General features: G+C 41.5%; 1 protein-coding gene across 3 annotated transcripts in view; it reads right to left on the bottom strand.

Moving 5' to 3' along the window:
• CREB5 (cAMP responsive element binding protein 5) overlaps positions 1 to 23,394 on the bottom strand; it is a 422,757-nt gene that overhangs the window by 304,256 nt on the left and 95,107 nt on the right. For all 3 annotated transcript variants that reach the window (XM_064380525.1, XM_012447789.2, XM_064380526.1), the window contains exon 4: positions 14,528 to 14,649. In XM_064380525.1, coding sequence (XP_064236595.1) covers positions 14,528 to 14,649 — 122 coding nt within the window. The remainder of the gene's footprint in view (positions 1 to 14,527; positions 14,650 to 23,394) is intronic.

Raw genomic sequence — 23,394 nt, forward strand, 5'->3', positions numbered from 1 at the left:
CACTTTTAAAAGACCAGGATATAGCCAGGCACGGTGGCCTCACACCTGTAATCGCACCATTTTGGGAGGCCGAGGCAAGCAGATCACTTGAGGTCAGGAGTTCCAGACCAGCCTGGCTGACATGGTGAAACCCTGTCTCTACCAAAAATACAAATAATTAGCCAGGCGTGGTGGCATGTACCTGTAATCCCAGCTACTTGGAAGGCTGAGGCAAGAGGATTGCTTGAACCCAGGAGGCGGAGGTTGCAGTGAGCAGAGATTGTGCCATCGCACTATAGCCTGGGTGACAGAGTGAGACTCCATCTCAAAAAAAAAAAATAAAAAAATAAAAGACCAGAATATAGTCAGTGCAGTCAAGATATTTTCATGTGTTTGTCGAGGTCAAGCATGGCTTGATGTTCTGCAATGCTTCCAGCAGACTTTTTTAAGTAAATAATATTAAAATACATATGCACCCATACAGAAATAAAGACAGGAAGAAGCAGTCTAAGTAGCGAGAAACACACTGATTTTTCAGCAGACAGCCCTATCTACTGGATCTGCAACTTCCTAACTTTGTGACTTTTCAGCAAATTATTTAAACTCTTAAGCTTCAACTTCTCATTGTAAAAAATGGGGGTAAAAACATCTATCTTCTAGAACTGCTATGATGATCAGGGGATAATATAAATAAAACTTCCAGAACAGCACCTGACAAATAGTAGGAGCCCAAGGAATGATGGCAAATTTTATTATTACTAGTTTATAATCTCAATTCCAATAATGTGGTATTATGTTTCCCCACTATGTCTAAATGTGTATAAAACAGGCTTTTCATTTATCTCTCTCTTGGAAACTGTTAGTTGGAAAGAAACTAGGAGCCATATTAACATAACTCAACTGAATATAATCCTATAGGATAAATTAATATCCTTTCCTAATACATTCTCCTGGCACACAGACTCTCTGCACTAAAAAAACCTTCTGTATATGGTCAGAGACATCGTATTCTGCAGAAGTACCATGGAAGTGGTTTGAAGCATGCCAAGTGAGATTGGCATATACATGACTTCTCTGTAGAAGGTTTTTAAAAAAAGTCCAGTCATTTAGTAAAGCTATTTGCTGTTTTAAAATCTATTAAATACAGGGATTGAAGCAGTAGAAGGGTTATAAATAAACAATAAATCATGCAATTATTACTGTTTGAATTTTGGCAAGATAATAAAAAGAGCAGAGGTATAATCAGGAAATAATAGAAAAGACCTGCAAGGCACCCCGCAATTAGTGATAAACAGAGCTTGGCTCAGAGTCGGAGCCCCAATATGGCTCTCATTAAAGAGCCTTGGGACCTGTTCTTGGGGCAGACCTCCGCGAGCTTGGGGAGAAGTGAGGTAACCAAAATGTCAGCGCACACCCCCTTCCAACTTCAGATAATCTTTTCCTACAGTATTATAACCACCTGGGCTGAAATGACTACCTTATGCCAAGTGAGGACCAATCCATGGCCTTCCGAAACTCTAATTGAGATGTTTCCTGTTCTCAGCTTTTTTACTCTTTCCTTTGTAATACCATAAACACACACACACATACACATGTGCACAGGCACACATGTGCACAGGCACACTTGCATGCACACACACACACATGCACTGTGCCATGGGCGCCTTCACTCATTTTTGCTTCTACCCCTTTCTTTTGCCTTCTTTTATTAATGGTACCTCTTAAGGAGATAAATGCTCCCACACAAGTGATACCACTTAAACAGATAAATAGTCCACACTGGAGAGACCCAGAGCACAGGAGAAAAATCCCGTCTTATTAGACTGGAAACAGACGCACTCTATTAATGCAAAAAATCAGCATATGGTTCTAATAGGCTTTCTTAAAATGATTTATCAGCTGTGATTAAGCCCTCAACCAGCCTGTCTATCTTCATAAATAAAGCAAAAGTGCACCTTGCTCTAAAATGTATCTGCAGTATCTTATTACCCAGCCCTGTACGCTGCACTCCATTTACAGCTCGGCTCTGGGGAGCCAAGAATTTGTGTGCAATCACAAAGTGTGTGCTCTGAAGGGACTGCCAAGATTTAGAACTCTTATCTCAGAGATAGTCTTTCTAAAAATCCATTACAATGAAGGCTTATTCCCTCTCTCTCTGCCACAGAGCTCGGCATTGCTGAAATATGAATAGGTAATTAAAAGGATATGCCTGATTTTACAGTCAGCGCAGTGACACAGAATCACCAAACAGCTGTTGGGAAGGGGATTTGGCCCTAGGAGCAAGTTACCTCTGCCAGGGAGGTGTAGGAAGTGGGGATCACTTCAAAAATCAGACTTGGTCTCTTCCTTTCTACGGACAGGAAAGGAGAATGCAAATATTAGTAATCCTTGTTTGGACCTCATGCCCCGACTGGCTAATATGTCAAATGGTCTCAGTGACAAATGTGAAGGGAAGAGGCCTCCCAAAAGCCTGGGGCAGGAGGATGAGGAGGCAAGTGCTTCTATAATACTGTAGAAAAATTGAGGAGGAGGAACTTGGCAAAAGCGTGTGAGCACAGCAAGTTATAAACTGATGTTTAAAAACTGACCTGAGTCAGCTAGTTCATACTGAAGGAACACGGCTCTACTGAAGTAGCACCTACTTAACCTTTGATGAAAAACCAGTAATCTGGGCAGATGAGCTGAACCCCTACCACGATGCAACTAAACAAAGTATTTTAGTGGATCACTTCCTTTCAAGCCATTCCTAGCACACACCAAAGCACCACTCCTCCTCTCCCTTCTAACACCAAGTCATATGCAAAGATCAGAGACACACATATCCTTCTGTATGAGTTTCTCATCCATTTTCAGTTTGGTTTAAAGCACATATGTGAGCTCTCGGTGCTTTTTTGTAACAACGAACCGTTATTACGTGATTTAATGATGTTTGTTTGGCATCCTGAGATTTTTGTCAAAGAGCAGTCAAATTTAAGAAGAACAAATGTAAAAGAGAAAATAATACTGGGAATATTCCGTCAGTGTTATTAACAGATGTTTTTCCTGTGAAGCACACCGGTACACTGCATGAGAAGTGCAGCACTGAGTAGTTGTGGTCTACGACCATTGCATTGAATTAGAAGGACTACTCTAATGAGGTCAAAGTAGCGCCTCTCTCCCATCATCACAGACCGCACCCCCGGCCCTGGCCAGCTGTCCTACAATATGTGCCTCTGGTTGCAAGGAAGTCTGTGGGAGGGCATGTGTGTCTGGATCTGTACAGATCCGTTACCACCAAGGGTAAATCAACTCTAAGTTGACCCCCAGCTTATGGGCAAATCAGTCATACCATCTTCACAATCAAAGGGCAGTAGGTAGTTAAACATCGATAGCAAATATCTGCTAAAGCTAGTGTTGAATTGAGCATTATAAGCAACTTAGGTATAATCAGAATTCTGCCAGAACTTCCTAGAAATTGGCATGAAATTGTTCCCAAAGTCTAGATTCCCAACTTTGCCTAAAGCCCATACACACGTATGTGTGCATTGTTGTAATACAAATAAAGAAAAAATTGAGCAGAGATCTGGATCAAGGAATTATTTCCTTACTGTTGACATGCAGGAAAAGGACACCTCTTTCAGGCAGCAACGTCACAACGGCGTTATTGTCTCTCTGAATGCAGAGTTTGGATTCCTGTTTCCTGGTCACCTTTTTGGACACTTCTTATAGTCAACATCAGAAAGAATGTTCAAAGTGAGATCTTCTAGTGATAGATGAATCTAACAACCCCTACCTAGAAACCAGCTTTAATTTTTATTCTTCAGATCTCAACATATTCTAACTTCCTATGTTTAGAACTTCAGAGATGTCAAAAGGCCCATTTTACTGGTGAGAAAATAAAATCATGTGTGACTTTTAGAGAGCGATGGAACAGAGCTGATTTCTTGCCTTTGTCCTGAATTCAGACAACACTCCACGTCACACCCTCACAATCTGCCTCGGGGCTAGTGTGGATAGCACAGGAACTGTGTTCGGAGACCACTTTCAGGGGGCCTGGCAGCACGAGGCGGGGAGCTCTTTGGCACAACACGCTGCGAAAGGGTTGCCAGAATTCTGGGCCATCTTGTTTCCCTCTAGCCATTTGGGGAGTAACCAAGTGGGGCTACGAAGAAGCCCAGATTTCCTTACCCGAAGCTCTTGTTGCTCTGGTTAGAGAGCAATGGACAGGAATGCCTGGGCCAACCGTGCCAACAAATTCAGCAATAAGCCTACCTTCACAAATCCTCTGGGGAAGTTCCTAAGCTCTGTGCATAACAAATCATGCCGGGAGAAGGCAGCAAGGGGATAACTTCTTTAAGAGAAGCCGCGATTCAAAATGCCATCACCTGTAGTCAATCAGCCTGACATTCATACAAAACATGACTGCTTTTCTTCTTTAAAAAGGTGACCGCAGAGCCTGAATGAGCCTCCACCGAAACATAAAGCCCCCCAAAAAGGCTGTGCCCAGCACCAACTCGGGCAGATTTGGTCAGCACTATGATCAACTTTCAAAGTTTTCTTAGAACAGATGGTGTATTCTGCACGTACCTCAGATCTCAAGGACACCGCTGACTGTAGCCACACTAAATACAAAATGTGAAGTCCTCACTTCACAGAGAGGACTGGGAAGCAAGCTGCTCCCCAACCCCCAGTGCCAGAAAATGAAGGGAAAGCTTGCAGGTGGGACAACCTGCTTCTAACTTCAAAACTCTCAAATAATAGCTCAAATGTCGTCTTACAAAATGTCATCATACACACTGGTCCTGCCTTGCCAGCAGCAAGTGAGTTCTATTAGCAAATGTGTGCTTAGAGGAGATGCTGAGAGTAAAGCCCTTTTGGAATTCTACTTCACTCAAGAGCCCAAGAAGAGGACTGGACTTGTCATCCAGAACAGAGTCACAAGTTCTAACGAACTGAATGGTAGCTTTGAATATCCCAGAAATCAAAGCACAGAGGGAAACCTAATAACAGTCAAGCAGAGAAGCCCACAACAGATATCCCACAGGAGGAGCGAGTAGGTGACTCTCTGCATGGCCAACCAGGGAAAACAGCCTAGCCTCCTCTCCAACCCAACCAGCTTGTAAGCCCCATAAGCCTCACCAGACAGTTAGTTTTAAAAAGTACACAAACATGGGTATCAGTAATTCGGGCTGTGGGGGGCGGGGCACCATTTGATAAACTTTCCTAAGTCTTTGGACTTTGGTGGTACTTGGGTAAAGAATAAGGAAAATGGCCCTGCATGGTTCTGATGGTAACATCAGTCATTGCACCACAGGTTTGAGTTGACAGCCAACATGTTGGAAATGCGGATGGGAGGAATGCTCGGAATTCCAGTTCCTGGCCTCAGACTTTTCAGTATGGAAATAACTTAACAACACACAAATGCTAGAGCAGAGCTCTCAGAGTAAATCACTCCCATACCTGCTGCTTGCTGCACTTAACGTTCACCTGGATTTATGAGATGATGGAGGCAGAGACGGTTCCTTGCAACTATTATTTTCCTTTCCTCTTTTTACAATGTCAATTTTTTTCACGTCTCTGTGAGGGGCCCAGGTAAGTGACTTAGCTACAGATGCTCACTGAGTCTATCATTTGGTCCAATTTTCCAAATGTGAGTGCTGTTTTCTGCCTAGAACGGAAGCTTCATCTTTTAGTCATTTAGTTTTAATCTGGCCCAGAAAACAGATCTGTTTTCCCACATACCTTTGGGAGTATTAATGCAGGGCCTCACGGAGGACAGTGTGAGCTTTCTCTGCAGATGCAAAGGCCTCTTGAGCCCAGGTACACGCCCCACTCTGTGCGCCTGTCTGGCACGTTAGAAATCCTGAATTACTCACAGCTGGAAACCGATTCATTTGGAGGAGAGTGTCCATTCAACGTTGTGATTCCATTTGGGTTAAGACCTTGAAATCCCAGCCTGGCTTGCCTGCCCTGGGACAGGTAAGAAGTGATTTAAATGAACTGAGAACCTGACCCAACCTGGAATTTTAAAAAATCACCCTGATGAGAAAGTTCCCTGCTGCGAAAAGCTCCCCTTTTCCCAGGCCTTAAAGCAGAGCTTCTTAATTGGTTTAATGAGGATCATCCCAACCACCAGAATTCAGGTGGTGGACTAATTTTCAGCTACGGTAAGGCTGCCTGGTAGGAGGGCAGGGCAGGCCCAGCAAGTGGCCCTTCCAGGCTGCAGCTGAGCTGACGCTGCCTGCAGAGCTTCAGGGCTGCACTGTGGTTTTGGCTGTTTTGGGTTTCTTTCTTCTGTCATGTTTTTTTATTGCACTCACTTCAGTCCCAATGTTGTAGCACCAGGATCAGCTGACCACATGTTGCTGCGGCAAAATACAACATGATACTGTGTTTATAAATTTCTAATATATCCCCCTTTTATACCTACGATGTCCCACACCGACCTAACTTTTAACAATGATAATATTTGGAGGAACTTTTTTTTAACCACAAAGAAAAGCCAAACAGCTTCAAGAACAATTGTTTTCCTCACTTTTTTTTTTAAGACAAGGTCTTGCTCTGTCACTCAGTCTAGTGCAGTGGTGTGATCATAGTTCACTGCAGCCTTGAACTCCTGGGCTCAAGCAATCCTCCTGTCTCAGCCTCCCAAGCAGCTGGGACTACAGGTGTGGGCCACAAAGCCGGGCTGATTTTTTCATTTTCATTTTTAATACAGACGAGGTCTCACTATGTGGCCCAGGCTGGCTTTAAACTCCTGACCTCAACGGATCCTGTTAGCCCTTGGTCTCCCAACGAGCTTGGATTTCAGGTGTAAGCCACCAAGCCTGGCCACACTTTTTTTTTTGGTCTACTTGAAACATTTCTGTTAGTTTTCATTTTTAAAGAAGTGCATTCAGTTTTACAATAATACTTATTGCTAGGTATCTCTTTAAAGTTATGTTAAAGGTCAAATAACCTTCTTGGAATTTGCAGCAAAAACCCAGTAGGAAGTAAGAATGGTCTAGGCTTGAGGTCATAGAAATGGAAAATAAAGGGAACAGCTGAGGACTGTGTCTTAAGAAAGCTGATTGGACCTAGGAAGTGGAACAAAAGAGTGTGGAGCCGGGGAGCTGAGTCCCAGAGTGGGGGGTGAAACATGCCTCTAGCAGAACCAGGGGAGTCGGGCATGGTGGTGAGTTTGTATGAAAAAGCCCTGGCTATGGTTTCAGGCCTGTTGAGTAAGGAATAGCAGTGGTATATTCAGTGGGAACATCAGTAACAGCTGGAGGCTAGACACCAATATTTATGCCAATGCAGGGCTAGATGGACGAATAAAGGAATTATCTGGGTGGAGCTGACTGTTAAACTGTGAGAATGTATGGGTTTTCTGAACAGAAGGTGTCAATAAAAACCACCTGAGAGTGGATACATTCAAAAGACAAGGAGGCAGAGCTGGACACCCAGAGAGGTCGGAGAAAGGCCAGGATGTTCCACATATACCACTGGCTCCCTTTTTGTCTCTCTGGACAGTTTATTTCTCTGAATTTCCAATGGAGAAAAATATTACTAGTGTAACCACTTATAATTATTCCCTGTTAACTGAAGGGGCCCAAAGCAAATTATCATTAATAGCAGGTTTAATGGACATTAATCCATATCTGTATGTGAACATGAATATGCTTTCTGAATATGTGAGTCCTTTGATTATTACCATCCCCAGTCACAAGTGAACAGGAAATACTGATGCAAGAAAATACTATTTTACTCTGCAATATTTCCAACACAAATAGTCTTTCCCAAAATTAATGTCCAGCTTCCTCTAGCAATCCACATGACATAAATAAAATAGGGTCCAAGCATTCTCCAGTCCTTCCTACTCTGTAGTGCCTCTGATGATAACACCCGCCTCAGGCATGACATGAATGCGTCACCTTCCTAATTCAGACTCCAGCCTCTGAAAGCCTTAGACCAGTTCTCAAGAAGACATCAGATACAGATTTCTATCTCGCCAGAACAAATGTTGTTGTTGTTTTGTTTATATTTGTTGTCATAGCAAACATAAACAAAACCTGTGATTAAAACATTAAATGATTAATACTGAACTCAGAGAACAATGAATTCTGCCACAGCCTAGGAGATATTCATCAAAATTACTGTCACAACCACCTCGCCCCTTCAATTTGCCTGATAACACTGGTTGAAGACAGAGCCACCAGCTGCCAAATAAGCATCCAAAATTGGGTCCCCAGGCCCAAGAGGTAAAATTGCTTTTCTTTTACTGTGAAAGTCAGCTTGTAAGGACTCACCAATTAAGATCCAAATTACCTGAATATGCAAACTAGTCAAGGGAGACAATGACAATATCTGTCCCCATGTCAGTCAGTATTCCTCTAAGCTGTCAGCTTTCCGAGCTTCTCTCATCATCCACATCAAACACAATATGAGTGCTCACTCTCTGCAAGACAATAGACTGTGTATCTTGCTGCTTTCAGGATACTCTGACTTTTCACCAAAAAAACCAAACACAAACCAAAAATGAACTCCTATGAGTTGAAAAGAACTCCACGCCATTTTAAAGTTGAAGCAGAACCTGAGATCACATTCATTCACATATGTGGAAGTGAATACCAACTCTTAATAATCCCTGCTAAGATTGTACTCATTATTCCTAAATCCCAGTGACCTGAAACACATGAAATAGCTTCCAGTTTATTCACTGGTTTAGTCATTCCCCTGAGTGGGATGCAAAGATCAAGCCAAATTCCCTTGCAGCGTCAAATTCCACCAACGATGAGGGCATAATTTTAACCTATAAGGAGAAAGTTGAACGTGATTTACATTTGTAGTATGCTGAAATGGGAGGACAAAATAAATCCTTATAATATAAGCCTTAGAGATTTCAGTCATTGGGGTGGCGGAAGAAAGAGGTTGTCATCTCCAATATCATTGTCAATGGGTGTTTCCTTTCAGTCATGCTGATAAAAAAAACGAAAAGATCAAAAGCAGCCTCATCTACTAGGATTAAGCAAACATGGGGACATTTTCAAAACCTGGATAAAACCAAGTTTAGGTTTCAGAATATTCTTTGTCTCCAGACTTCTAGGGGAGGGAAGGATTGTTTTACACAAATATCAGAGAAGCAACATGTTAGCATAACCGGAAATGTGCAGCTGTTGCAAGTTTGCTTAACTTGGCATCTTTTATTTTTTTATCCAGCACCACTCATACCTTCCCCACTGAGCAGCGATGCTGGCTAGCGGCTGATGGGCACAAGACAGTGTAAGAAGGCAAAGTGCCTATCTCTCTGCGCCTTCTTGCCCCAAGTAATGGGTGGCATCGGGTAACGTGATTTCCAGGTATAGAATTTAATCAGATTAAACAGCCTGCTTTGCTGAGCGAAGGCTGACCCTGCCATGCCCTGTTCTGTGACTCCTGTTGAGCTGGGATCCAAGATCTTAAGATTGTAGCTTGTCCCTTGTCCCATGTGTTAAACAGTCAATACTCTCTGGGGATGGACTTCACTTTTAATCATTTTGGTAGGAATTCTAGAGCATGGAAATGTCCTAATTTGCTATTGCTGCATCAGCATAATGAGTCTGCTTTCAGTCCTATGGGAGAGTAACAACACTTAGCACTTATACACCACACTTTTCATCTTCAGGGTCCTTAACCACGTTAGGCTGTAATGTTATATTTCTCTTAGCAAGACAAAGGAGTTCATTTCCAGTCCCTTCGATTACACTTCCTTCCTTACACACACACCCACACCCATACCCACCCACCCACCCAACCACCCACCCACAGTTATTATACGATGAAACTATTTCCCATCTCCTAGATGTGCATTGTGCAATTTTTTTTTAAGTCATTAAACATAAAAGGAAAATTCACCCGTCTCTTTTTTTCTTTTTCTGTTTTATTTCCTCTAACATGGAACACAAAATCGACACGCTGGTTGTCCATTCAACATGTCTGCTAGGGCTGGGCTTCCCTACTTGACTTCATTCTTCATACCACATGGTCTAGTGACTCCCAAATGTGCATCTCCAGGCTGGTCTTCTTCCCTGAATTCCAGACCTATATATCCATCTGCTGATCCAGTATCTCCATTTAGCAAATCTAAACAGAAACCCCCAATTTTCCCTTAAACGCACTCCTCCCACAGGCACTCCCATCCTTCAGTTGCTCAGGCCAAACACCCAGGTTTATCTTGGGTCTTGCTCCTTCTACTACTCCCCAGTCTAATCCATCAGCAAATCCTGCTGGCTCTCTCTTCAAAATGTATTCAGAATCTAGCCAATGCCTCCACCTCCACCTTGAGCCAACCTGCTATCATCTCAAAGCTAGAATCTTTCAATACCCAATCAACAGCTCTCTCTCTCAGCCACTGCCCTTTGATAGTTTGCTTTCAATTCTGCAGGCAAAGTGATCTTTCTTAGACGTAAGTCAGATCTTCTCATTCCTCTGCTCAGAACTGTCCTGGCCGAGCATGGTGGCTCACATCAGTAATCCCAGCACTTTGGGAGGTGAGGTAGGCAGATCACTTGAGTCCAGAAGTTTCAGTCTGGCCTAGGCTATGCAGTAAAACCCCATCATTACAAAAAATACAAAAATGAGTGGGAGATGGTGGTGGGTACCTGTAGTCTCAGCTACTTGGGAGGCTGAGGTGGGAGGATCACCTGAGCCCAAAGGATGGAGGCTGCAGTGAGCCAAGATTGCACCACCACACTCCAGCCTGGGAAACAGGGTGAGAACCTGTCTCAAAAAAACAAACAAAAAACTGTCCTATAGTTTCCCATCTCACTCAGTTAAAGCCAAAGCCCCTTAAATGGTATACAAGGCCCCCCAGGATCTGCCCTCCCAGACCCAGCTCTCTAACTTCACTGCACCCTCTTTGGTCTCTTTGTAATTCCTCCAACACACAGAGCATCCTCCAGCCTCAGGCCTTTGCACCCATGTGCTTTCAGCCTGGAATATTCTTCTCCCCACTGTGTACCTGGTTCAGGCTTCCTCCCACTTCGGGTCTCTGCCTGCACACCTACTAACCAGCGATGCCTGTCTGACCACTCCCAGCACGCCCTGCATGCCTTCCCTGCTACATCTTTCTCCATCACACTTATCACCATCTGACATGTTATACTTCTTTTGTTCACAGATTGTTGTCTTGCCCCCTAGAGGTAAGCTACATGAAGGCAGGTATTTTTGTTGTTTTTTTCTCATCATTTTTATTCAGTGGTATATTCAACAACGCCTTGGACAGTGTCTGCCATGTGGTGACCACTTGAAAATATTTCTTGGGTGAAAAATGATGAACAAAAGTTTCTTACATGTTTCAGGACATGAACTAGTATGAGTTCTAAGCCATTGGCAAGTTGAGATTTATGATCCCTGATAGTGAATTACAACATGCTTTTCTAAGGGGAAACAATTCTCTTATTAAATATTTATGAGACTATAAGCTTACAGTAACATGGAAGTTGAGGCAATTGTGGAACGTGCTGTCTGCTATACATGGTATTAATACAGATAATGAGGCCCTTTTCCAGTGGACTTAAGCTGCTTACAGCCTACACTGATTCTATATACACATTGGGATGCTCTTGGAAAAAGATGTTGGGATTAGAGACAGAGTCTATATAACAGACTTTTCCCCAACAAACAGCCACATGGGCCAAGTAAAGATCAATTCTCTATTCGCTTTTTAACAGAATTTTCTAGACCAACTGCAGCTAGAAGTTTAAAGACAGTGTGCAGAACCAGCCCTATCTTTCCAATATTTTTGTATAAGACACACAGAATGTTCAAGCAAGGACCTTTTTTAGCCGAATTCTCCAGATAAATTAATCCATCTTCCACTTTACTAAAACTTAATGAGGAACCGATGCAAGTCTAAAGACTCAAAGGAAGAGAAATCAGAAGAGAACTAGACATGTAGAATTCAAAAGAAATAATGGTCTGAATGTAGACCAAAAGGAAAAAGAAGAGACTACTAAAAAATGATAAGATAGGCACTGAATAAGAACCCATGTTTCTGCTTTTTTAAGCAGGGAAAGAGGAGCTGGGGTGGCAGGATGCTAAGGACATTGACAGCTGGAAAAACAAGCTCAAAGAGGCAGGTGAAAGAATATTGTCAGGTGGGGGAGCCTTACTTCTACTCCTCATTTCCCTGCCCTGTGACTTCCAAAGAAATGCCAGATCAGAAGCCACCAACACAGCCCTCTTTGCCGTCAGAGGAGTCACTGTGCTTTAGACCTCAAGAGGATGCCCTCTTGAGTAACCATGGCCACTGCGGCTGGATTTGGCCCCTGTGGTTTGAACGAGGCAAAGAAAGAAGAAGCCTCAACAGCATGAATATTCTCGAGCTTCCCATGCATGCAAGTGAGGCTGGGGCATGAGACAGTGGTGTCCTGAGACACTGGCCCCAGACCGTGGGGAGGCTGGCTGCAGGGTTCCCCACCCACACACCTATCATGAAAGCATCACATGGCTATGAGCAACACTTAAAAGAGAGAAAATAACATGTTTCTACAGCTGCAATAGTTCCTTTTCTTACTTTGGTTGCTTAATTATTTTAATTTCTAAAGTTTAATTATACTCTTTTTCAATGCACAAGAAATTTAAAGCAAGTCATGAAACATGTATAGCATGACAATGTTTTTTTTTTTAATTTAAAATCAGAACCAGAGACAACATAAACTAGAACTGAAAGTCTGGTCTAGGGAGGAAGTAAAACATGCTTGTCACAATGTTCGAAAAAGTTCTCAAAGTTTAGCAGTAAACTTGGCTTTGTGTTAACCTAGCAGTCAAAGCGAAAAGAGAAACAGAACCAGTTACACGATTCTCATGTCCATGAGGAGAAAAATATTTCAGTTCCTCAGGGGAAGCAAACCATTTCCTGGAATTCAGATCTGCAAGAATTTCCTCACACAGGGCTTCATATAAGAAGTCATGAATAATGCAATGGAGAATATCTAAAACCACACCCCAACGATGGGCTTCATGAGACTGTTCTTGGAAAAATGTCTTCAGTAAAAATCTAGGGCACGCACTTCAGGTAAAACCATTCTATCAGAAATGAACACAATATGGACAAAACACATATCTTTCTTGTAGTTTAGTTTAATCTAAGAAGGCAGCTTTGCCTATCTTGAGGAATGAACTTAATTCCTTAGTCTTCACATACATATGTCTACCAAAAAACTTAAATTTATTACTCAACCAAAGGAGGTTGACTAGATGAGAATTTCTTCCTCTCTCACACACTATTTTCATGGTTTAAAAAATATATATTTCTATTGCAACAAAATATAGAATCCATGTCGTTTATTTTTATTGGGTTAATTTTTTAAAGTGCTCAGAACTTTATTATTTGGCTGGCAGATAATAGTTGCAGTATAAGTGCTTGTTTAACAAAGAAAAAAGGCACTTCATATCATGTGATGGGGAGTAGAGGAGTCAAGCATAAATGACAAATTAATTATAAATAAATAAAATGAGTTAACTGAGATTTTATACTCCTCTTGTAAGTATCACCTATTTTCACGGATTTTTCTAAAGCTGTACAGACTGAATACAAGCTCTTGACTATTATGACATGAGAATGTGACAGGAAAAATCTGGTGGAGGGGGGATTATAATAATTTCACATAGACAAGGACTAAAAGGCTTTGAAACACTTAGAGAAATATCAGAACCTTTTAAAATTTCTTTTCCGGATGGAACAGCTGGACTTCAGAATTCATTACTACCTAACTGGTCTTTCCTTTCAATCACCTTTCACATTTTGAATTTCTGTTCACAGACTGTATCTAATTTGTTGCTTAATACAATGTGGGTGTTCAATAATGCTGTAGAGTAACGATGCACAAAATACCAAAAAGCCTCCTCATCACAATGACTTGTGACCACCATCCCCTTTCCTTAATCTTGTAAAGTGATTTTAAATTTCAGCACATTCCCACAAAAACTGAATATATTCTGAAGGGTTTCATAAAGTGAATTTCCTATGTGTTTAAGAACAAATGATTCACACTTGTACCTAAACTGTTTGTCTCAGCAACAAGATGTTCAATAGTAGGACAAGGTAATATGACCAGGAAGTAATTATGAATTCGGTGCAGAATGAATAGAAAGATTATCAAAAGCAGACAGTTACAACATGGGCTGAAGTCCATAGAAACCCCCTCTTCCGCCATGAAGATTACTTACCTGTTCTCTTACCCACTGGCTCTAGTCCTCTGTACTCACTACCCACATAGGGTTTGCTATTAAATACTTAGCAAAGTAAAACAACTCGTTGAGAATAGAAAAATATCTGTAAGTTTGACTTGGGTTCAAGAATCTGAAATTTTTTTTTTTTTTGCTAGAATTTCGTATTTCAGATACCTATTTTTCACGATTATCTAGCTTTGAATTCTGCCATATCGAGGAATAATCATTTTTTTAAAAAAATTAGACAAATATTCACAAATGGCTAAAATACCCTTTCAAGACCACATCAACACAATCTGCAGTGCAGCACCACCCAGTTTCCTCGTGGAAGTTTCTAGCAGGACACCTCTCAAGGCGTCCATCCAAGCAAACCTACCCGCTTGCTGCTCTCCTCCTCCTGGGCCTTCCTGAACTCGTGCTCCAGAGAGCAGTCCAGCTCGCTAAAGAGGCCCACCTCCTCGCAGTTCTTCAGGAATCTCGTTGGGGTCGGAGTTTGATCTGAAAACAGAGTCCGAGACACCATAAATGAGTCTTTTTTCTCAAAAACCAGTAGCAAGCATGAGCTAGGTTAGCTAATCTCCTCCCCTTGCCTTTATTAAAATGTCCACTAGCCATCCACAGTCTCTCAGCCCTTTAAATAACATGACAACATGCAAGAAAATAAAACCATAAACTCTAAAGCAGGAGTACAGTAGACAGAAGGCTGTAGTCTGCGAGGGCTTGCTGAATTCCCACGGGACAACTTCGGGAGATCTCATCCTCCACTTGTCTGGAGTCTGTATCATCTGAGTACACATACAAACATGTGGAATGACCCTTTTTCTTTCTTTATTTTAAAGTTGAAAAATAAAATGATTTCGCTAAAATAGGGCCAAAAAATCTGACCCAATGTTAAGCCTGACTTCAGGGGGCTGAAAAGAAAAAGGATTTTGCAAATTTTGATAGTAAACAAAGAGAAAGAAACAAGCATGTTAATTCCTTTTTCTTAATGGAGAAAGAAAACTTAACAATCCTATCTCTCTTTCTGAAAATCATAGAAGGATGATAAAAGGTTCCAAGTCAAACACATTCAGCTTTCATCCTTTAAAAATATCATTATTAATTTTATTTTCCTTTGTTACAGCCAAAAAAATGTTCTGAGAATGCTCTTTAAAAGGAAAGGAATTTCTTTCATATTTTTGACTTTCTAGAGAGCTTACCACTTAGAAAACTGAAGGAGCTGAAGCTACTATTTGTAGCTGAATATTTATGCAGCATTTGAAGTTTATGAAATATGTTCACACAATTCCTGAGAATCGAGATCTCACAAGACTATGCTAAATAGAAGCTAAACAGAGTAGAACTGCACTTTTGTAGTCACCGAGTACAATCATCTTCCTTGGTGAAGGTGTACTTGAGTTGAGACTCATAAAATTGTGTAAATGGTCTTTTCTCAGAAACAGCAGATATTAGAACCAGAAAGGACCATGGAAGAAAGCCTAGCCCAGCCAAATTTTTGCAGATCAGAAGAACAGAGGCCCAGAGTGATTAACAGTCTTGCTCAAGGTCTCCCAGGTAGATAGGGGAGACACCAGGATTACAACCAAGGCCTCAATGCTATTTCCACTGCATACATGTATTATTCCCACCTAAGCCTATAGTAGACTCTGCTAGATTGATATGGCATTTTCCCAACTTGATCTACACTCAGTCTCAAAATCTCTGCATAGTTCTCTAAGCCATTAACCAGTCAACCCAAGATGTGTCCTCAAGTTGAAACACATTTGCCATTCCTGCATTCTTTTATAAATTCCTATAAGAAACTAGAATTCTATTTACTTTTCTAAATCATACAGAGAATATTTAAGCCCAGTAAATCAGTAAATTGTCTGATTCAAAGAATATCTTAATACCCATGAAGCGGAAAATGGTGTAATATCCCCCATTGAATCAGCCCTTCAGAGGAAATGTCTCTTGATTCCCTATGGGCAAGGAACTTTCAGCACCCAAATGCCTGACTTGGATTCCATGCAACAAAATCCCCATCTGCACTTTTTCCCATTCTTGACCTGATCTCCAAGATACTGAGCTCCTTCCATTTCACAGAGAGCATACCACAGCTGTTCATAAATTTGGCATCACAGATAAGGGATGTGTGAAAGAGTGGGTTTTGTTAAAAAACATTTTCTTAGCAATTAATTTATTTATTAAGAGGCACACATATACTCCTAGGTCCCTAACAATATAACTATTGAGTGTTTATAGGAAAAAGAATTAATATTTATGCAGGATTTTGCAGTTTACAAACATTTTCACCCACATTGTCTAGAATCCAGATCTTGCCTCATTCTATGAGGTAAAAGGGTACATACTATTTTGTAAATGAAGAAAAAATTAAAAATAAATGAAGAAACAAGCTTCCTTGCACAAGGTCACACAATTTGTAACTATCTTCTCACCACTAAGTCTTCTCTTACCTTCAGACATGATTCCTTTTTGATGTAAATTCAGTGCTTTGCCCTCCCTGATCCAAAGGGCTCTGTTGTGTATATAGAAGACAATTTTGACACCCCAGAAATCTAGATTTGAGAATAGTATAATATGGGGGAGTTTACTTACATTCTATGGACTTCATATTCCTCATATTTCAAATAAATTTCTAAAGCTGTAGGATTCTATAAATCCTAAAATCACCACCATAATGGGTTAGCTTTTAAAAGCCACTATCGATAGGCCAAAGAAATATGTGACTATTTAAAGGACAGTCAAATGGAAACATAATTAACAGCTGGAAGTTTGATGCTAATAGGTCAGAGGCAAGAGCTAGCTATACAGGGCTAGCCATACAGAGGCAAAGGCTAGAGTTTTCTGAATAGAAGGTGTAGAGACAAGATCTGAGAGTGAAAATAAAAGGGTGTGCGTGTGTGTGTGTGTGTGTGCGCACGTACACATGCACATACATATTCTTTTATTTATTGGGTGTTTACAGCATGCTAGGCACGGTGCTAAGGGTTTTCCATACGCTATCTCATTAGTTTTTACGCCAATCATAATAGATAAAAATTATTTTCCTGTTTTACATATGAAGAAACTGAGACTTGCCCCAGGCCTGATTTGGAAATTGTGTCATATAATTTGATTGGTAATTGATAATCCTAACAACTCTTGGTTCTTTTGAAATATTTTTGAATCATTCATATCCCTCACCAATAGAACTGCATTACAATTCTACTGATTCTCCTATCTTACAGGAACAGTTTTGCAATTTAAAAACCTGAGAAACCATCACATAAGAGAACTGAAATGTTAAACCACCCATCATCAGTAGGAATTGAGTTTGCCAGTTTTTAAGCTTCCTTTTATCCTTTGATGCTTCTTTGCTGGAGATTCAGAAGTTGAGGGCCATGATTCACAGAGAGGTAAAGAGAACAGTCATCCTAGCAGCCTCTCTCACACTCCTGAACTCCGAGATGAGGTCATGAGATGGTCCATGAAATTGAATTCGGGCTGGCACGAGAGAGCCCAAGCCCCAAGCAAAGTTGAGAGATGTTTTCTGTCTCCTCTTAAAAAAAATTATTCTCAGATGCCAGCATACACCTACAAACATGAACAAAGGAGGGTGTGGGAAGATGGCACAGGCATGGCATTGGCACAGTCCAGCATCACCAGCCTCTTCGGCCACAGGGAAATGAAAGCTCTGGGGCCAGGGGAGCCACAGGCAGCAAAGACAATTGCTTCCCTCCCACTCCCAGAGCAAAAGAACCAGAAGAAGGTCCCAGGGCTGTCACCAAATATGATTTTCTTTGCTGTAGAATATAGTTAGAGAAAAGCAAAGTTGATATCCACATTTGGAACAGATAAGGCACACTGTCCCGAATTTTTAATTCATTTTCTTTTTGTGAGTGAGCTATTCTTTCTAGTTTCAACAAGAACCAGAAAATGGGGCTTAACTTTTGTTTTAACATTTATGAGAATTAATACAAGGTCTCTAGTTATCTTTGATCTCACATGGTACCAGTTCCAAGTAAGCCAGAAAATGTGCAGATATTAAAAAAGGGGACAGCTAAATCTATCAGCACAGGAATGCCTTGTCAAATAACTATTTCTGCTGAAATTAGACCTGAAGGTGGTAGGCCATAAATTAAAATTCTTGTAAATCACACCTATTTAAAGCCAAGAGCGTGCACCAGTCAGTTCCAGCACCAGTGATTTCTAGATGCTGAATAATAAGAGTGGATGCTTCATTGGTGGATAATATCTAAGGTGTGCTCATTGAGTAGTGATAGGAGGCACTTGGAGGGCTTCAAAGAACTGGTTTCAATAAGAACTCAGAGCTAAGAGGATTGTTTAAGGCCTTCCACTCTCTGTTCCTTGACTGCTTCAACTACAGTGAGGACCATCTGAATGAGAGACGGGAATAACTCCAATCTCAAACCAAACTAAAAACAAGTAACTTTCGAGTTTGAGAGTTGAAAGTTGTTTTTGTTGTTATTGCTTTTGTAAATCTGAAGTGGTGCTGCATAAACACCTGTGAGTTACCATCTCCAGAGAGTTTGCAAATAACACATCAGGTTCCCAGGAGACCCAAGCACCAGGGCAAGTGCAAGTAGGAACTCTTACCCATTTCTCTCACTGTCTCACATATCCTTGGGGATTTCATTAGCAAGAAAGATTGGCACCAAAAGGAGTTTAAAAAAATCCTCCTTTGCAACATTTGTCATATTTCGGTATCTGGTTCCCTTGCTGAGTCGGTTTGCTGAAAAAAGGAGTGCCTTTTCATGGAATCACTGCCTCTGTAAATTGGTAGGTATAGGATACTTGCCTTGCAGAGACTACTTGTGGATCAATCCAGCAGAGTGCTACAAAACTGGCCTTATGAATTAGGAATTGTCCATCAGTCACATTAGCAGCCGGGCAGACCAGCACATGGCTAAATGCATGTACGACTCTGAACACTTCTTATCCATACCAGTTCATTGTCTGCCTAGCATCAACAGCTTCAGCCCCTCAAGTGCAATTATTCCAACGTAAAACCAAATGACAAGAAAAACGCTAAATTCTGAACTCTGATTCTTCTTTTAAAAAGTGTTTAGTCTGCTCTACATTTAATAATAGATTGCTACTTTATTCCCTTTCAGAGCTGCATTTGAGTTATGTGTTTGTCTGTTTCATTTTCCTCAATGGTAAAAAAGGCAAAGTGACAAGTCACACCAATTTTAAAAAGAAAAGAAAGGAAAATGCAGGGGTCTTATCACATACCAGAAAAGAATATTAACTTCCTAAGCAAAATTTTCTTTCCTGTTGGTCTGATATTCTCAATTGTGGCATTACTAAAGGACTAGGTATAATAATGTTACATCATATGGTATGAAACTGATAGTGGCTAGTGATACTATAAAAACCCTCATTAGTTACAATAAAGGTTAGTTTGAATTAGTGACCAGTCTAATTACAGGATATTCTTTAAGGGCAATTGATTTTTATTATTTGCATGACTCAGATTCAATGAAAAAAAAAAATGTGGCCTAATGGAATTCCTCAAGAGTGCCATCCAAATCAATGGAGAAAAACTGGGAATTAGTATATCTTTTTAGTAAGAGAGTTCTCAAAAAAGGTATTTTTGATATTATTTTATTGGTTACATTTATCTCATAAATTTTTCAGCAAATGCTTTCTTTACAGTACTCCAACTTAATCCCTAACTAAATTTTGATAAAGTCCTAATTTAAGAGAATTTACATTAAATTAATTCTATTATACATTATCCTTTCTAAGAGCGATAACCAATAACAACTCACAGACATCCATGGAATTTTAGACTTCTTTGAAATACATGTCCCTTTTATTGAGCGTGAATATATATTAGGAGTCTCTCAGTAACACTGATGTTACTATTTCCCTGCATCTATCCCGAAAGGCAGTGCTACCATGGGACAAACCAAAGCAAACCTGGTTTTAATCAATAGATGTGGTATGCTTAAAAAACATCCTGGCCAACACAGTGAAACCCCATTTCTACTAAAAATACAAAAATTAGCTGAGCATGGTGGCAGGCGCCTGTTATCCCAGCTACTTGGGAGGCTGAGGCAGAAGAATTGCTTGAACCCAGGAGGCGGAGGTTGCAGTGAGCTGAGATCATGCCACTGTACTCCAGACTGGGTGACAGAACTAGACCCCATCTCAAAAACAAAAAACATCCTGGCCAGGGTGATCCAGGTTAGTGGGGAGATGGGACACAGTTCACACTCCTGACTCATATGCTGGGGATCCATTAATTGCCAAGATAGAGAACTGTTGGACTAGACGTTCTTCCAAGTGCCTGTGAGTCCATTAGACAATGCTCTGACAAACGCATCTCTTACAACACATGCTCCCCTAGCTCCAAAAGACATCGTTTTAGATTTAAAGTAATCAATTATATATTCCACACCTACTCATGATCAACCATGAACTACCCCAAGTGTTCCAGCCATAATCAAGCCACAATTTCAATTTGCTTTACTGAGGCTAAGCTAGTCAGAAGGGTTATTAACACCATGAGATCAAGTCTCTGCTGGTGGAGTGAACTAGTGGACCCAAGGAAAAATGTCCTGAATAGCAGAAGCTAATGCTTAACTTTCCACTGAGTCCCTGATTGCCTGAGATTTCTATACACTTAGTCAAAGGGGACTGGTTTCCAGGTAGAACAAAGATGCAAGTAAGCTTTTCACATAAAAAAGAATATTGCAGAGCCAGGCCTCCAAAGGATTCAGGAGAATTATTCAAAATTCCATTTTGCTAGACCAGCTAACAACATGAACAAGAAACAGACAACTCCTATAAATGACAATAGCACTTACATTCTATTTGTCACAATGGATGAGACAATCTGATTTTAAACCACAACTCTTTGTTCTTTGCAATGCTCATGTATAGAAGAATCTCCTAAAAACTTTTGATTCTTTTCTCCATTGGATGACTATTCAAGAGATAACAATAATATAAGAAAAAGTATTTCATAGATTTATAGCCAAACATACGTCTGAGACCAAAACGTGTTCTTAGCATTTATAGCTCACACATCTAGGTGCACAGTAAGAAAATTACAGATATATATGGCCTTGGAGCAAACTACTTATTCCTTTGATCTTGTTTCCTCATATAAAAAAAAAAAAAGCAGTAACCATTAAATGACCTAAAGTATGTAAAGCACAGGGTGCAATGACTGGTGTAAGGGAAGGCAATAAATGGCAGCTAGTATTATTACCATGCTGCCCTCTGGTGCAAGCCATCTCTCCCACCCTCTGTCCCACAAAGATCCAATTAATTCACACAGTGGGAAGTTACTATATGCCTTTACTATCAATGGAATTGCCAAAAGAAGAGGTAAGTATGGGTCGTGTGTGTGTGTGTGTGTGTGTGTGATTTATTTACTCAGTTTTTTTAATATCCTAACTCATTCTAAAAAGAATTTGGAGGCTGACATGCTTTTTAGCCTCAGCCCACTTGCACCTAGGTAAATAAACAGCCATGTTGCTCGTACAAAGCCTGTTTGGGGTCTTTTCATTCAAAGCACACATTTTAACATTTGGTGCCAGCAACCCGGGACAGGGACTCTCCTTTAGGGAGACCAGCCCTCTGTCCCTGCTCCCCTTCTGGGAAGAGACCCACCTGAGACCTCAACACATCAGACAAGACCAGCAGCTCACACTTAGCATGCTGAACAGCTCTCCCGCCACCTTCAGATCAGGTAAGCAATCTCCCCCTCTTTCTCTCTGTTTTCCTTTACAGAAGGGGAGACAAGTCTCTCCCCTCTCTCTCTCTTTTCCCTTAGAGAACAGAAGACAAGTCTCTCTCCGCCCCCCTTCTCTTTTCCTTCAGATTCCTGAAGACTCTCCCTCTCACTCAAAAACTCTGACGTCAGTCACAGATTCAGGAAGACAAGACTCTTCCTTTGGTAACTGGTCAATTGCAGGGATGCCTGCCTTGATCACTCACCCATGTTACAGCCCAGGAATCAGTCAGGGACGCCTGCTGCAAACCTGCTAGCTGCTGACTCCTTCTCCTAGTCTCTACTCCTTTCGTTAAAACTTATCTCCTTCACCGGGGCAATATTCTGCCCTCTATTCCTCTGTCTTCACCTCTAGGCTGCATCCTAAACAGCTAAAACCTCTTCAACTGTCCCCGATCTGAAACCTAAATGTTTCTGTACCACCACCTGGCCTCAATACAAATTAAACAATAATTCCAAATGGCCAGAAAACAGCACTTTCAATTTTTCTATTCTGCAAGACCTAGACAATTTTTGTCAACAAATGGGCAAATGGTCTAAGGTGCCAGACATCCGGGAACTTTTTTTACACTCTAATCCCTCCCTAATCTCTGCTCCTTCTCTCCCTTCCGTCCACTCCTCCTGCCCCCGCCAGTAACCAGAATCCTCCTTGTCCATCGACCCTTCCAACCTTTCTCCCCCCGTCTGTCCGAACCAGGCCCAATCTCCACCCCCCAGAGCCTCCCTCCTCTTCCTCTGCCCACAATCCACCTTCTTATGCCCTCCTGTCACCTCCCCACCTCATACGCGGTCAGGCTTACAGTTTCGTCCTGCGGCTAACTCCTCTCACCCATACCCAGCAAGTCCCCCTTCGAGAGGTGACTGAAGACAAAGGCACAGTTAGGATGTATGTTCCTTTCTCTTTATCTGACCTTTCCCAAATCCGCCATCGGTTAGGCTCCTTTTCATCAGATCCTCCAATACTTAGCCCAGTCCTGTAATCTCACCGGAGGGACTTAAATGCCGTCCTTACTTCTACTCTCACCCCTGAAGAACGCTTAATATGCATTTTATTACCCGATCAACCCGACATTACAAAAGCTACAGAAATTAGAATCTGGCCTTCAAACCCCATAACAGGAATTCATCAACCTCGCTTTAAGGTGTTCAAAAATAGGGAAAAAGCTGCCCGGCGGCAGCGCATCTCAGAACTACAGATGCTTGCCTCTGCCGTAAGACAAACCCCAGCCATACTACCAGCACACAAAGACTTCAAAGCGCCCAGACTGCAATGTCTAGCCGCCCCTCCTGGACCTTGCTTCAAGTGTCAGAAACCTGGACACTGGGCCAAGGAATGCCCGCAGCCCGGGATTCCTCCTAAGCCCTGCCTCGTCTGTGCGAGACCCCATGGAAAGTCAGACCATCTGACTCATGTCGCTGCTCCCAGAGCTCCAACCCAAAGCTCCTGGACCAAATCCTTTCCAGATCTCCTTGGCTTGGCGGCTGAAAACTGA

Source organism: Aotus nancymaae, unplaced genomic scaffold, assembly GCF_030222135.1.
Source record: "Aotus nancymaae isolate 86718 unplaced genomic scaffold, 86718_ANA_hifiasm-v0.15.2.pri h1tg000025l, whole genome shotgun sequence".
Lineage (NCBI taxonomy): Eukaryota > Metazoa > Chordata > Mammalia > Primates > Aotidae > Aotus > Aotus nancymaae.